The sequence below is a fragment of the Erinaceus europaeus genome, chromosome 8 (assembly GCF_950295315.1).
Source record: "Erinaceus europaeus chromosome 8, mEriEur2.1, whole genome shotgun sequence".
Classification (NCBI taxonomy): Eukaryota; Metazoa; Chordata; class Mammalia; order Eulipotyphla; family Erinaceidae; genus Erinaceus; species Erinaceus europaeus.
This window is the reverse complement of record NC_080169.1, coordinates 20,089,017-20,104,529: the sequence shown is the minus strand read 5'-3', so window position 1 is coordinate 20,104,529 and position 15,513 is coordinate 20,089,017. Positions and strand designations below refer to the sequence as shown.

The 15,513-nt window shown below is 40.3% G+C and overlaps 1 protein-coding gene and 1 non-coding gene across 2 annotated transcripts in view; one reads left to right on the top strand and one right to left on the bottom strand.

The window, feature by feature from the left end:
* Positions 1 to 15,513, bottom strand: part of VPS13B (vacuolar protein sorting 13 homolog B) — a 634,327-nt gene that overhangs the window by 37,912 nt on the left and 580,902 nt on the right. Inside the window, exons 44-46 of the mRNA XM_060195774.1 lie at positions 15,245 to 15,508; positions 13,269 to 13,396; positions 12,875 to 13,074 (exon numbers count right to left, since the gene is read on the bottom strand). Of these exons, the coding sequence (XP_060051757.1) occupies positions 12,875 to 13,074; positions 13,269 to 13,396; positions 15,245 to 15,508 (592 nt within the window). The remainder of the gene's footprint in view (positions 1 to 12,874; positions 13,075 to 13,268; positions 13,397 to 15,244; positions 15,509 to 15,513) is intronic.
* LOC132540044 (U6 spliceosomal RNA) lies at positions 9,911 to 10,012 on the top strand. Its single transcript, XR_009551322.1, has one exon. It is a non-coding gene; the product is annotated as a U6 spliceosomal RNA (small nuclear RNA).

Here is a 15,513-nt window from a genome sequence, read left to right as displayed (position 1 = left end):
CTGGTCCTTGAGGTTTGCACCACCTGCGCTTAACCCGCTGTGCTACCACCCGACTTCCATTTACCTACTTTTAAAGTGGGAGGAGAGAGAGAAGCATCACAGCACAGCTGCATCAACCATGATACTGTGGCATCAGCTAATAGTAAAGCTGAGAAATCTTGACAGAGACTGAATGGCTGACAAAATATAAAACACTTACAAACAGCCCCCAAAGGGGGGGGGAAATCAGCCAAATCCTGCTGTAGAACATTCTGGTAGATTATTAGGGAATTTGCATATGCCAGTATCCACACCCTTATAAAGTCAATTCCTGTCCTGACATAGTCTGGCTATGCTTCCTGTAGTTAGTGGAACACCCACGAGTATAAGATAAGTAGCTAGATAAAGCTTGCCTCTGGTGGATGTGCTCGAGTTGCTAGGTAGGGAAAGCAGTTCTCTAAGGTCGGAAAGACCACAGGGGGAGAAAGAAGTTCAGATTTCTCAACCAAACACATCCCTGTGTCATTTTCCAGTGGAATGAAATTGCATGAGTGATTGATCCCAGGCTTGTGTGCAGAAAAGTCACTGAGTTCTCAGAAGTATGAGAATTATTTGATCATTATTGTTTCAAGCCTTCAGGTTTTGTGGTGATTTTTTACAATGGGACAGATAGGGGACAATCCCTGAATGACCAATTAGGAACGGAGTAGAGTCCCTTTAAGACAAACACTGGGAGCACAGTAGGAGCAAGAGGTATATTCTAAGATTACGATAGGATTATGATAACCTAGTCCATGGAAAACAGAACACAGATGCCGATGACAGAAAAACAAAATATTTGAGTCCTTCACTTAATAGTCAGTAGGAACGTGTACTGAAAGCAACAACAATAACAACAACAACAACAACAAATGAAGATCAATATTATGAAGTAACCATACATTAAGTAAAACTTGTCTGAGATTAGTTAGGAGGTAAATTATAAACCCAGTAAAGTTATAGATGTAGAAGATGAAGTTTAAAAGCAAAACAGTAGCTGCTGCCGATTATGCCGGGGAATATGTAATGAAGAAGAGATAGATTCAGGAAAGAATTGGCCAGTTTACAAATACAAATGAGAGAACACAGAGAGATTCCAGAAATTCAGGGCCTTACAAAGTTGGAAATACTTTTAAACCTCAAATAGCAAAAGATAAAACTGTCTTTGAACATGAAGACAGATTAATACTCAGCCTTGGGCTACATGTAGGCATCACACTCACTGTTGAAATTTCTTAATTGCTAAAGTGATTCAGAAAGAAGTTTAGAGTAAGAGTATAACTTTCCCACAGAAGCCCTCTTAAATCCAGAGAGAGGTAAGAGAGCAAGATATGTGGTTACTGGCACACGCAATTCTTTGGAATCAAACAGATGTCTACTGAGTTTCTGAGAAGTTATTACTGTCCAGTAAACTCATGAACCTAGACTAAAAGAGACTATGGTTATTTGAAACTCAATATAAGCTCCAGATGTGGTTAAAGAGGATCTCCCAAAGGGCAGAATCAGAGAATAGAGAAACAAAGGTAAGAGATGTCTTCTTAGAACACAGCTCAGTCAAAACACTATTCCTTGCTTCCAGGGTATAGACCCCTCAGTGTGTACTCAGAAGAACTGTAGAATTGTTATGAGAGACTGCTATGACTCTTATTGTTTCTGTTTTCAATTTGATGAGATTATTAGTTCTTAATTTATCTTTATTTATTCGGAGGGGTTATTACTGCTGTACTATTATATAAAATGGAGGGGCAAGGGGGGGAAATCAGATGAGTTCACAGATTTCCAAATGGAAAGAAGTCACATCTAGAACAAGAGAGTATCACTCAGAAGTGCTAGTTTTCCAGTGGGATGTAGTAAATGGCCAGAACGTTAGGGGAGAAGGTTTATTCTCCATGTGGAGAAAGAATGAATCAAATGATTAATGGTCCAGGAATCTGTTTATTTATCTTTTACTACTTCACTGTTATTATAAAAGAAGCTAGCCAGGTCCAGTGAGTAGCACCATTTAGCTGTTTGTCACTTTCTTCACTCACACTGGTAGATTATAGGCAACAAATAGCAGGAGACTTGCTGCTTAACTGCAAAAAATGAATTGAATGTCTCAAACTTTTTGATGCATAGACCATAGCTCTGAGTATATATGCCTTCAATCTAAGCATGCAAGACTTCCAATGGGTAATTAGATGGAATTTTAACAGTGGGCTCAAATTGTTATATATCTCTAATAATGACTTGTGCTTTGAAATATTAAATCACCTAAAAGCTTAGACCAGGGAGAACAGAAGCAACTGTTGGTATCAGCTATATGTAAATAACACTAAAGGACATAAATTATGGTGAGGTCTTGTATGATACAGCAAATCCTAACAATGGGATTTTCAAAGTTAACCTAACTGCCAAATAATTTGTTTATAGCAATAACTATTGTCTTCTTAAACCCTTATTCAGCAGGAACCTTCCCCAATCTCTATAAAAGCCATATTTCTCCCAGTCCTAGAACCTCTGGGGTGGGGCTCACTTTCCTGTATGCTTCTCCTAATTCATACCAATTGATACTGCATCTGCTGATCCCAACCTATTCCATGAAACCACTATCACCTTGACATGCTTCACTTCGGATTGTGCCCAAAGACAATGTCAACCCTCCAGCTTCATTACTCTGCCACCAGGTTCCAGATGCTAATATGATTCCAACCTGAGTTCCCTGGGCAGACGACCACACCAATATGTCCTGGAATCCTGCCTCCCCAGAGCCTTGCCCCACTAGGGAAAGACAGAGACAGGCTGGGAGTATGGATCAACCTGCCAACGCCCATGTTCAGTGGGGAAGCAATTACAGAAGTCAGACTTTCCACCTTCTGCACCCCATAATGATCCTGGGTCCATACTCCCATATCCCCAGAGGGATAAAGAATAGGAGAACTTTTGGGGGGTGGTGGTGGTGGTGGATGGGATAGGGAGTTCTGGTGGTAGGAATTGTATGGAATTATACCTCTCTTATTCTATAGTCAACATCTCCATTTTATAAATAAATAAAACATTCAGGGGACACTTGATATTTTGCCAGTTGTATCTGTGTCAGAGTACTGTGATCAGTAAGACTTTCTCTGAACATTCTATAGGTCAGAAAATTACTCTAGTTATAAGTCCTGACTTTCACTTACTACATGGCCTTTTATTACAATTCAATTATGGAACAACTTAATATAATTTTTACTTTTCTAAATATTCAGTTATCTTTGTTAAACAGATTATTATGTTTATATCAGACAAAAAATTAAAAATCACACTAGTTTAGTTTCACTATGTAAATTGTTTTCGCCGGGCTAGCTTCACGGGCAGGTAATAGACGACCGGGGACTCATGGCTGGGTTGTATGCAGTATCTCTTTATTCATGCAGGACGCAGGGCAATCTATACCAAGCTAAGCTAAACTAAAAACTACAAACAATCTTGTCCTTATAAATATACTAGCCCAGTAGGGTGAGAACAGGATGCGAGGCAGAGAGGGTGGAGAGAAAAGTGACTGGTGAAAATCAGGGTGTGACAAGGAGAGGGGGTGGAGCAGGCAAGAATTCTACCACTGAACCACCAATGCCCTGGAGGGAGGGTGGTGCTTGTTAACAGCAATAGCATGAAGTGGTTATGTAAATAGAATAGTGTTAAGCAGGGGGGATTAAACTAATGAAACAGAGGGGTTTTTAGAAGCAGACTGACAGTAAATAAGTCATAAGGTGATTATAGGAAATTACTTTAAGTATTTTTGAAACATTCTCTTCTCCTCCCCAGCTCTGACGTAGGCTATATGTAATAATCCACTGACAACTAAGCACTACAGCCAAGTTAAATTTAAAAGGTTTTCATCATTAGTCTTTAAGCTGTTCTCTCTTCCGCTTTTTTACTGATTCCTTCTTCTCCTAGGCTTTACTTGCCATCTATACCTTGCTAGGCTTTGCCCCTCTTTAATTCTCTCTCCTCTACTTATTTACTTGGTTTCAACTCAGATTTTCATTTCCCTCTGTGTTGATTTTATATCAGCTTTAATGGCCACAGAAATAAACATTTTTGGATGTGTGTGTGTGTGTGAGAGAGAGAGAGAGAGAGGGAGGGAGAGAGAGAGAGAGAAAGAGAGAGAGGGATATGTTCCCAGAGAAAATTAGCATTTACATTAGTGGAGTGCCTTTCCCAGTGTGGGAGAGCCTGAACACAGCACAAGGACTGAGGGAAGAGTAGTTTTCTTTTCTTTTCTTTCTTTACTGGGGGTGGGGAGGGGGTTAACTGATTACAGTACAGTTGTTAACACACGGATACAATCACTCATCTCTGCAAGTCCAACTGCAAGGAAAACAAAAATAAACTAATGGGATTACATCAGACTTTTAAGCTTCTGCAAAGCAAAAGAAAACCACCACCAAAACAGAGACTCTTTACAGAATGCTATACATCTAACAAAGGACTAGTAACCAAAGTATATAAAGAATTCATCAAACTCAGAAAGAAAACAAACAACCCCATTAAAAAATGGAGAAGTTCAAGAAGCAATAGAGCATTGCTCTAGCTTCCACTTTACGTCTGAAAAACAATCAACAGGGAGTCGGGCAGTAGCGCAACAGGTCAAGGACTTGTGTAAGGATTCTGGTTCGAGGCCCTGGCTCCCCACATACAGGAGGTCACTTCATAAGCAGCGAAGCAGGTCTGCAGGTGTCTGTCTTTCTCTCTCCCTCTCTGCCTCCCCCTCCTCTCTCCATTTCTCCCTGTCCTATCCAACAACAACAACAACCATAGCAACAATAAAACAACAACAAAAACAAGGGCAACAAAAAGGGAAAAAAATAGCCTCCAGGAGCAGTGGATTTGTGGTGCAGGCACCGAGCCCCAGCAATAACTCTGGAGGCAAAAAAAGAAATAAATAAAAGAAAGGAAAAGAAAAACAATCAACAAGGATTTCTCCCTTTCTGTAAAAACTGGTGTGATGGTGTTTAGCTTTCTGTGGTACCAGACAGTTGGCATAGCTCATTTTTCAATAATATGGGTATAGCTCATCTCTCTGTACACTTACTGAAAAATACTTTGGGGAAATCCCTACTTCCAAGTGTCCTCTAAGGTAATTCTGACTCGGCCAGAAAGTCTGAACATATAGGAGACTCTAGTCTAAGGTATGTCCTGGTCCTCACAGAGGGCCTCAGAGGAATGAAGTAAGCAAGAAACCTAAAGCTGCACTGGCATTTTATTATTATTATTTTAAAATATTTATTTATTGGATGGAGACAGAAATTGAAAACGAGGAGGAGCTAGAGAGGGAAGGAGGAAGGGAAGAAGGGGGAGAGAGAAATAGAGATAGATGATAAATAGACAGATAGACAGACAGACAGGTCTGCAGCACTGCTCCACCATTCCTGAAGGTTCCTCCTTGTAGCTGGGGACCAGGGGAATAAACCCGAGTCTTGTGCACACAGTAATGTATGCAATCAACCAGATGTGCCACCACCCAAACCCTGCACTGGCTTCTTAAAAGTCAAAGACTTGGGCTGACAGGCTCTTCTTGATGTACATATTCTTAGTGAATGTGGCATGGCTTCTCTGAAATGACTACACGGTCTCTGAACATCAGTACTCAGAGTTAGCTCTTTTGGTATACAAGATATGGACTGACTCACTTGAGTCCTGGCTCATCAAGGCACTTACCAAAGTGTGTCGTGAAAAAAGTGCCTATAGAAACAACTACCAGCTGATTGTACTTACATGCAGAATATAGAGAAATGAAACACATAAACTTGCAAAACAAACAAACAAACAAAAAAAGGGAAAACTTAATTTTGCCTCCAGGGTTATAGATGGGGCTTGGTGCCTTAACTATGAATCTACTGCTCCCAGCAACCATTTTTTAAAAATTTATTCTTTTATTTTATTCAATAGGACAGAGAGAAATCGAGTGGGGAGGGGCAAGTAGAGAAAGAAAGAAAGAAAGAAAGAAAGAAAGAAAGAAAGAAAGAAAGAAAGAGAGAGAAAGAAAGGCACTTGGAGACCTGCTTCACCACTAGTGAGGCATCTCTGCTGCAGGTGGGGAGCGAGGGCTAGAACTTGGGTCCTTAGGCCTAGTATGCTTAACTGGGTGTGTCATAGCCCAGCCCCCACTCAAACTAACTCTTAAGACTTTGTGAGAACTTTAGTGGTGGGTGTGATGTGGAACTATGCCTCTATAATCTTAATGATATTACAGATAACTATTAAATCACTAATACAACAACAACAGCAAAAGTGCTTTTAGAAGCATCTTCTTATTTAAGAAAAGTGGACTAGATGACAGTAAAGTCTGGTGTGTTTGTGGCTGATTGCACCCACGCATTAGGGAAGTGTCTGGTGATTCACTGCAGCATGTAGACCTTGGGCTTGTCTCGTTGAACACATTTATTAATGACTTGGAGGAACATGTAGAATGCATGCTGACCACATCTGTAGATGACATAAAGCTACTAGGGATACTTAATATGTTGGTTGAAAGCATCACAATTTTTTGAAAGTGATTTCAACAAGCTGCACTGGGCCAATAGCAACAAGGTTTAATTTACTGGGGATAAATGTACAGCCCTGTCACTGGGTTCAAAAAGTCAACTGTATAGTAAGTCATAAGATAAGGACCTGGGGGATGTGGTTGACCACAAGTTCAGTAATAACAAACGGTCTGAGCTTGTTAGTAAAAAGCTAACTCAATCTTGTTCTTTATTAATGGAAGCATAGGGAGGGAATAGCTGGTTAGACCACATTTGGAATACTATGTGTAATTCCGGCTGCCAAATTTTAAAAAGGGAACACAGTACACTAGCATGTTCAAACAAGGGTAACTGTGGTGATGGGTCTGGAAATCCCATTTACTGACGAAATGATTCAAAGAAACAGAAATGTTTGGCCTGGATAAGGGAACACTTAGCGAAGATGTTGAAGCTGACTTGAAATAATGTTAGTGCTAATGCATTAAAGGGGAAGTAAATGATTTGTGATGCCCCTAAGGGTTAAGTAAGGATGGATGAGTGGAGGCTCCAAGTTCTCAGCCTGAGATAAGCAGAAACATCCTCTCAGGCACTGCTACGATAACCCATGTCTACAGCACTGGGCATCTTCTGAGGTAAGACAGCAGAAAGAGATCTATCCTCCCTTCCTTCCTTCATTTCTTCCTTCCTTCCTTCCCTCCCTCCTTCCTTCTTTCCTTCCTTCCCTCCCTATCTATCTTTTTTCTCTTCCTTCCTTTCTTTCTCTTCCTTCCTTCTTTCCTCTTTCTTTCTTTCTTTCTTTCTTTCTTTCTTTCTTTCTTTCTTTCTTTCTTTCTTTCTTTCTCTCCTCTTCTTCATCTTCTTCTTTTTTAAGAATTTATTTATTCATGAGAAAGTTAGGGGAGAGAGAGAAAGACCCAGACATCACTCTGGTACATGTGCTACCAAGGATTGAACTCAGGACCTCATGGTTGAGAATCCAGTGTTTTATCTACTGTTCCACCTTCTGGACCACAGGAAGAAACTCTTATACTAGGAAACCTGGGAAAGGAGCAAATCTCTTCTACCTTGCAGGTAGCAAGCTTTGTAGTTGGGAAGGGCTCTAAAGGACTTATCAGTTTGGTGTAGGAAAAACTAAAGTGGGCTACTTTCAGAATAAATCCAATTTCAAGCATGTGCTACTAGCTATAAGTTTATTCTATCTGGTTATTCTGCAAGCCTCAATTCCCTCACCAATAAAATAAACACACAAACCATTACCTGACTCCTTGGAGTGACTTTCCTCCACCTGGCACCTAGGCTATCGTAACATTTATTAAAAAAAAAAAAATTTACTAGTGGCTTACACAGTTATAAGACTATAGTGGTTGAATTCCAGTGTACTCACCACCAATGTCTGGCTCACAGTGACACTTAGATGCCTGAAAGGCTATGTTCCCTCTGAGTATCAAGACTTCAAATGTTTCTTTTTTGCTTAGAAAAACCTCCCACTCTTTTGCAAACTCAGTGCCTATTCATTTTTGAAGGCACAGATGCAAGTTCTCTTACTGAGGCTTTCAAACAAGTCTACTACTATATATTCTTTTTTTTTTTTTTTTCCTCCAGGGTTATTGCTGGGGCTTGGTGCCTGCACTACTGTTCCTGGAGGCCATTTTTCCATTTTGTTATCCTTGTTGATGTCCTTGTTGTTGTCATTTTTCTTGTTATTGCTGTTGTTGCCAGATAGGACAGAGAGAAATCGAGATAGGAGGGGAAGACAGAGAGGGAGAGAGATAGATAGATACCTGCAGACCTGCTTCACCTCCTGTGAGGCAACTCCCCTGCAGGTGGAGAGCAGGGGGCTCAAACCGGAATCCTTATGCTGGTCCTTGCGCCATGTGTGCTTAGCCCACTGCGCTACCACCCGGTCCCCTCTAATAACTATATTCTAGTAACTGCACCTTTTCTTCATAGTCTTTCTTAGAGTTCATAATACTGAGACTGAACAAAAAGCCAAACTCTGTAAGGGAAATCTTAAATTGTATAATCAGAAGCTATAGTTGATTAGTTCAGATAAAGCGATAAAGTATAGTTGATTAGTTCAGATAAAGCGATAAAGCCCCCTCTTGCAAGGAGAGTCAGTCTTTTATATAGGTGGAAGTGAGGGAGGGTAGTTCGACTGAGGCAATCAGGGGTGGGTCAGAGGTCCCCAAATCTCTGTGCCTCTAGGATCAAGGTTCCTTCCAGAACAAAGTTCTTGATGGATCTCAGCTACTCACCATTAAATAAAAAGGAGGGGGGACTAGTGTAAGAAAATAAGTGGGGGTAAGTAGGTCTTAGCATATTAACTACTGGAATGAAATTAAATCTCTGGTCATCCCCACCTCCCATGACCAGATCAAACCCTTCTAGGCTCCACATCAATATAATAACACTCTGTGCGACTTCTTGCATATCATACATCTCCTGACATATAATCTCATTTAGTCTATCTTACATGGCTCCAGCACTAAGTTATGTCTGACACATGTAAGAATAATACACAATATATGAATATAAGGATGAATACACAATATATATTTACTGAACGGATGAGTAGAGAATATGTCACAATGTTTATGTGGTTAAATGGTAACAACTAGGCTTCCTTTGTATCTTTTTAATTTTTAAAGTAACTAATGCCTTACTTTGGCAAAAAATAAGGTCTCTGACTATTGGGAGTTAAAACCTCATATACTATAATAGGATTATAAACTACTTCCCTGATAGATGAAGCAAAATTATGTCTCTGAATTATCACTGAAAGCTTAGTCTTAGTGCCTTTACTGGCTACTAAGAATCTCAATTCCTGATCACCACCCTAACTTCCCAAAGTCTGCTGCTATGAATGGTTAAATTATGGATAAGTGCACCAGTTTTCACTTCAGGACTTCTGCTTGACCAAGCTATCTCTAAACAGGTGTGAGCCAGGGACACAACTCCAGAAAACCCACAGCAACTTTACAGTTGATTCAACCTTCCTGATAACTCTTGACACAAAGACTATTTCCTTGTGAGATTACAACATTACTGACAACATTCTTTTCTGCATATGCTCTCCCACAGACTCTCTCAAAATTATAATGATATGGCATTGCCCTTTAAAATTTTTCATTAGTGATTTAATATTGATTTACAAAGTTATAATAGTGGTAAAATTCCACACTGTCCCCACCATCAGGATTCTGTATGCCCATATACGTACATATAATATGTGCACTTAACCAGGTGCACCACTACTCAATATATATATATCCCATTTTTACTCACTTCTATGATCCTGCCTTCACTGTCTAAGTCACATCTATGCCTATTATTACTTCCTTTTTCCTCTTCTCTCTCAGATAAATAAAACAGTGGTACTGCCATTTTAACAAAAACAAAACAGGGTGCTTGCTTTGGCAGCACATACAGTAAAATTGGAATGATATAAAGATTAGCATGACCCCTGCACAGAAGACATGCAAATCTGTGAAGCTTTCTGTTTAAAAAAAAAAAAAAAGCAGGAGGCCTAGCTATAGACGACAGAAGCTAATATCCTTGTGGCACACTGGGGAATTCATGGTGATTTTACTCTGCTTTTTTTTTTTTTTTTTTTTTTCAGCTTTGAGATCAACGTCCCTGTGCCTCAGACCATGGGATGAGGAGAGGCTCCTGGAAGGCAAATTCCCTCCTACAGAGGAGCTGCTTCCTTTCATCAGGGGACACAGCTCACTCCACTCCCCCGTGATTTATATGCCCTGCTGTATTACTGAGGAGATGTCAGTTAGGGTCTGAAACAAATCTCTCTCCAGAATATGAAGTAAATGCTGGTCTACAGGACATATGGCACACAGCTCCTCAAAGATAAATGGGAACAGGAGACCTCGCAAGGCTTGCAGATGAGGAATGATAAGGGTGTTGGAGTCCCTCCTCCTAGCTTTGAAGTATCCCTGACTACAGAGATTCGGGGTAATTTAGAGTAAATGGGAACCCCCTCCCGACATGATTTGGCAGGTAGCATGTCTCTTATAAAGGATTCTGTAGACATATAACAGGAAGGTCTCACAAGCTTCAAACCAGTGTAAGGGAGTTCAGATAACCTATAGAAGTGCAGAGTGTTTATTTTATAAATTAACAAGACCAAATATGAGGTTGGAAAAAAAAATGAGGTTACACAGAATTTCCAGTGTTTTTCAACGAACATTGCTGATGGAAATTATACCTCTGGGGATTTTGGGGTCACTGTACATGCAGGTCTCCAAGTGAGGATGACCTCTATGCCATTCTAATTCCTAGCCAGTAGTTCACGTTTCTGCAGCAACTGCTTTGCACAGGCCTTGACTCCTCTCCCTCTCTCAGTACATGCTTCATTCTCCATTTCCCAATGTACTTCAGGTCATTGTACATCGATTCATTTTATTTCCTGGCCCATCCCTCCAAATCATCTCTGCCCATACCTGCAATCCACCTCACCTCTTTCCAGAGTCAGAGAATGTCGGGCATTAAGCCAGGCCTCCCCCACCTCCATTCTGCACTGCTGATACTATGGCCTATTTACATAATCATTGTTTTGCCTGAAAGGCCCCCATCCATTCCATTGATCTATCTTCTTTCTGTCTCGAGACCCGAACCACCCTGCCTGCAGGGCAACATTAATCCCACTGGTTAAAACCCTCACAACAGTTGCTAAGGAAGCTTCTACCTTCCCAGCGGGCTTTTGCCTTTCTCCACCCCCTTTCTTAGCCATTTCTGATTCCGACTTGCCACTTCTGGTTTTACCCTATAAAAGCATTGGCTCTCTGATCAATAGATCCTTTTGCATTACCACGCTGCCACAGTAGAACTATATAGACATTTCCTGAGTCATCTATCTTCCACGTCGCTGAGTCCGGCTGAGTTCTCTCCAACCCAGAGAGCACGCGCCTGGGGAAGAGGCACCCCATGCTAGCCTGGCAAGAGAAGAAGGTAGTGACCCTTCTGTTCCAGTAGATTTATATTCTCTATGCCTTGGATTTATCTCTCTGGTTAGTTCCTTATTCTTATTTCCCTTCTTCTTTTCTTTTTAAAATGTCTTTATTGGGGGATTAATGGTTTATAGCTTGTACACGTGTAACATTCCCCAGTTCTCCCCTGTTGGTCTGCTTCTAAGACCCCTTCTGTTGCATTGCTTGCTGCTGTGGTCTATTTACATAATCACTGTTTTGCCCGCACTGGTTTAATCCCCACTGGTTTGCGCACTTTTTCCTTCTCCCCACCCCCATCCCACGTACACCCTCTTCTGACCTGACACTTCCTCCTCAGGAGATATATAGGACAAGATTGTGATTAGAGATGGCTAGATCACACTGCATTCCTGCTCAATAAAGATTGAACTGCGTCCCACTCAGCCATGAGTCCATGGTCATCTCTCTCACGCCCACGAAGCTAGCCCGGCATCTGGCGACCCGAACAGGGACTGGCAACCCCCCACTAGGTCCTCCCCTTCCATTATGTTTCAGGGCTTGAACCTTTTCCTCCACCCCAGAGTCTTTTACTTTGGTGCAATATATTTTCTTCTTCTTGACAGATTCTTCTTTTATTGTATATAAGGAGTCTCCTCCAAATCAATCCTTTTGAAAAACCCAACTAGAATTTACTTTTATTTTTTGTCACCAGGGTTATTGGTGTGATTAAATGTCTATATAGTTCTACTGTTCCTGTTGGCCATTTTTTTTTTCTTAAATAAAAGGTAAGAAACGGGTGGGGGGGGTAGGGAGAAGTTGAAACACATCTGCAGCACTATTCCACTGATTGTGAATTCCCCCTGCAGAGAAGGCCTAGGATCATGAACCTGAGTCCTTGTACATGCCAATGAGACTCAGTTACTTCATAGATATGGTTCTTGAAAGAACAACTCTCACTTTTCCCTAACTCCACTCATTCTGAACTTGATATTTCCAATATTTATCTTCTTTGCCCTTTTTCTGCCACTTTTCTGCAGAGACTTTCATATTTCTACTTTGCTAGATTCTCTTCCTACTACTCTGCCTGTTACACCAGCTCCTCAGCTCCTCCTCCACCTGGCCAGTCATTCAGCCATCTCTTTGGTATTTATGAAGATCTGACAGGCATTCTACTGTAAGTTGAGGATGTATAAGGCAGGTATCTGGCTGCCAGTAATCTTGACTTGATAAGAAATCATTGACAGGAATAAGTGCAATGATATAGGAGCTATGTAAGCATGTAGAGGGCCCTAGAGGTGTGGAGGAGACTTCACAGGGGTGAAGAGAGAAAGATCTTCTTGAGAGATGAGAAAGAATGTGGCAGGGGTCTAGGAAAGGGGAGGGGGCTTAAGGGGAGAAGGCTAGCCAGGTCTTACGTGGCTCACTGACCTGTGTTCCCTGATTGTTGATGTCAACAGCATCACTCCATTCAGTAGTTACTTCATCCAGCAATTCCACTCTCAAAAGGAGGCTAGGAAGTAAGTCTCTGGCCTTGCAATCTGGATAGCTGGAAATCTGATGATATAGCTCATGATGAATTGAGCATTCAGGAGGAATTTTTGTGCAATAAACCTCAAACTTTGGAATATCTAAATGAAAAGAAAAAAAAGGCATAGGCAAACAGGCCATGATGACAAAAACTCAGGGGTATTAAACATAATGCAACAAGAGAAACATCACAAAGGAATTTAAACATTATTCGCAAGGTCAAAGATAATTAATCGGAAATCTCAAAAAGGAATACAAGTTTTGTATTATTTATATTCAATACTATGAAATATACCTTTGATATTTTCCTTTGTAAGTATTGTTACTGTGCATCTGTTGTGGAAAATTATTCGAGGGCTTGGATCTTCTGAGAGAGTTAAATAAGTTATTCCAAGGTGCTCTTGATATGTCAGTGCTATAGCCCTAAAGCAGAAATAAATGAAAGAAATAGTTTAGAAAAAAAAAAAGAGTACTCTCTTGCTATATGCTTATTTAGGTTAGCAATACTCACAACTCTGTAACATCTTCTGCTTTATAAATTAGAAGAAATCTTTTCCAGAGGAATTAGGCCATCACAAAGCATGCTATTTTTTTCTGACAATAGTAACTCACTATGTAGTTACAATAAGTTATTAAAAATGTGAAAAATTATTTAAAATGAAGAAAAAGGATAAATACACCCACTACCACTTAATCTATAGCTAATCTTTCTTCTTGATCTTTTTTTCCTCTATGTAGTGAAAAATTATTTAAAATGGAGAAAAAGTATAAATCCTCTACCACTTAGACTATAACTAATCTTTCTTCTTGCTCTTTTTTCCTCTATGTATTTGTGCATTAATTCTTCATATAGGGTATTTTTTGCTCAAAGATACTTGGTAAATTTTATCAAAGGAGGAGTCCTGTGCTTTTAGAAGGAGTCCTTCCTCTCTCTCTCTCTCTCTCTCTCTTTTAATATACAGGGAGGTAGGTTCATATTTTTTGTTGCCATTTTCACAACATAACCACACTTTATAGGATATTCATTTTGGCTACCAGGATCAAAGTGATATTGTTTGGCACTAGAAAGACAATGGGGACAAAGTTTCCAATTTCGAGCTATAAACTACCAAACAGTATTTCATATCAAAGCAGGGTAGGAGTTATCTCTGAAGTTTAAATTATGTAGATAGATTGTTAAAAAATCACTGAAAGAAATTAGATATTTGCCAGATGTGGGCCTCAGTTTATGCTGATTAGAATGGGTCAATCTTTTAAAAACTATTACTACAAGAAATGTCTATCTACATACAAACGTTGAATTAACTAAATTCTCAAAGTCTATACATTTGTGATTATGAGAATAATGTTACCTCTTGTAAGATCACAATATGTATTCTTAGTACATTTTCCCTATACCTTGAGCTATTTCTGATAACTACAGAAAGAAAGGACTGCATGCATAACAACCATAAAACCAAGTCCAGTTAGAAAAAAACCATGCATGTCTCTGGTTTGACTCTGTGCTCGTTATTTGCATAACTGGCAGTTGCGTAACATTTGAGGAGGGTCAGCCATTGACCAGTCTCTTGTGACTTATGTGTATCTACGTTATCTCTCTTAATAACGTTTGAGGAGAAATTCATTTTCAAGTACAAGAAAAGTATGGGAAAATAAAATGTCTTTACAGTGTGACTCTCCCATACTTTAACTTTTGTTTTTCATCATTTGATGGAGGCTAGAGTCATAAAAGAAGGTGATCTTTTCATTACAATGTATTTTTGCCATTCAATGGTATAAAAATTATTATTCCTTCCCAGTGAGAGTCACATAAGGAAAACATCTCATCAGCAGGAACTGGGACAACTCATAAGTGATCATAAGAATGCAACAACAGCTTAAAATGTTTAGAAGTCATTCAAAACAAAAGCAAGGGCCTGGGTGGTGATGCACTTGGAAGAGTGCACACGCTAACATGTGCCAGGATGTGAGTTTAAACACCTAGTCCTCACCGTAGGGGGGAAGCTTCATTGGCAGTATGGCAGTACAACAGGCGTCGCTCCTGCTCTCTGAGTATCTCTGTTTCTCACTCTCTATCAAAGAAAAAGGCCACAGGGAGGGGTGGAATCATTGTCTGGGCACTGAGCTCCAGTGATAACCCAAGTGGCAAACAAAGACACAAAAGAAAACTTGTTTTATACATGGCAAGACTCATATTTTGCTCTTACTCTATTTCTCCTGCCAATAAACAGCGATTCCTACAAATGAAGAGTTCACATGTATGTAAAATACCTGGTACAGAATCCATCTTCTCTACAACTCCCGACGGGCACTGCCACACTCTGTCTGGGAAATTCTGGTCTAACTACAGCTGGCAGGCTCCAGCACTGTGGGCTACTGGCACCTGTGGCTGGAGAAAAGGCCAGCAAGACCTGTTTCTGAAGCAGGGATGCATCTAGCGTGGACTGGCTGATGTCAGGCATCAAGTCCCAGCAAGGAAGGGAGCTGGATTTCACAGAAGACTGCTCTACCCTCGAGCAAATGCTGAAAGTAGTACTTTC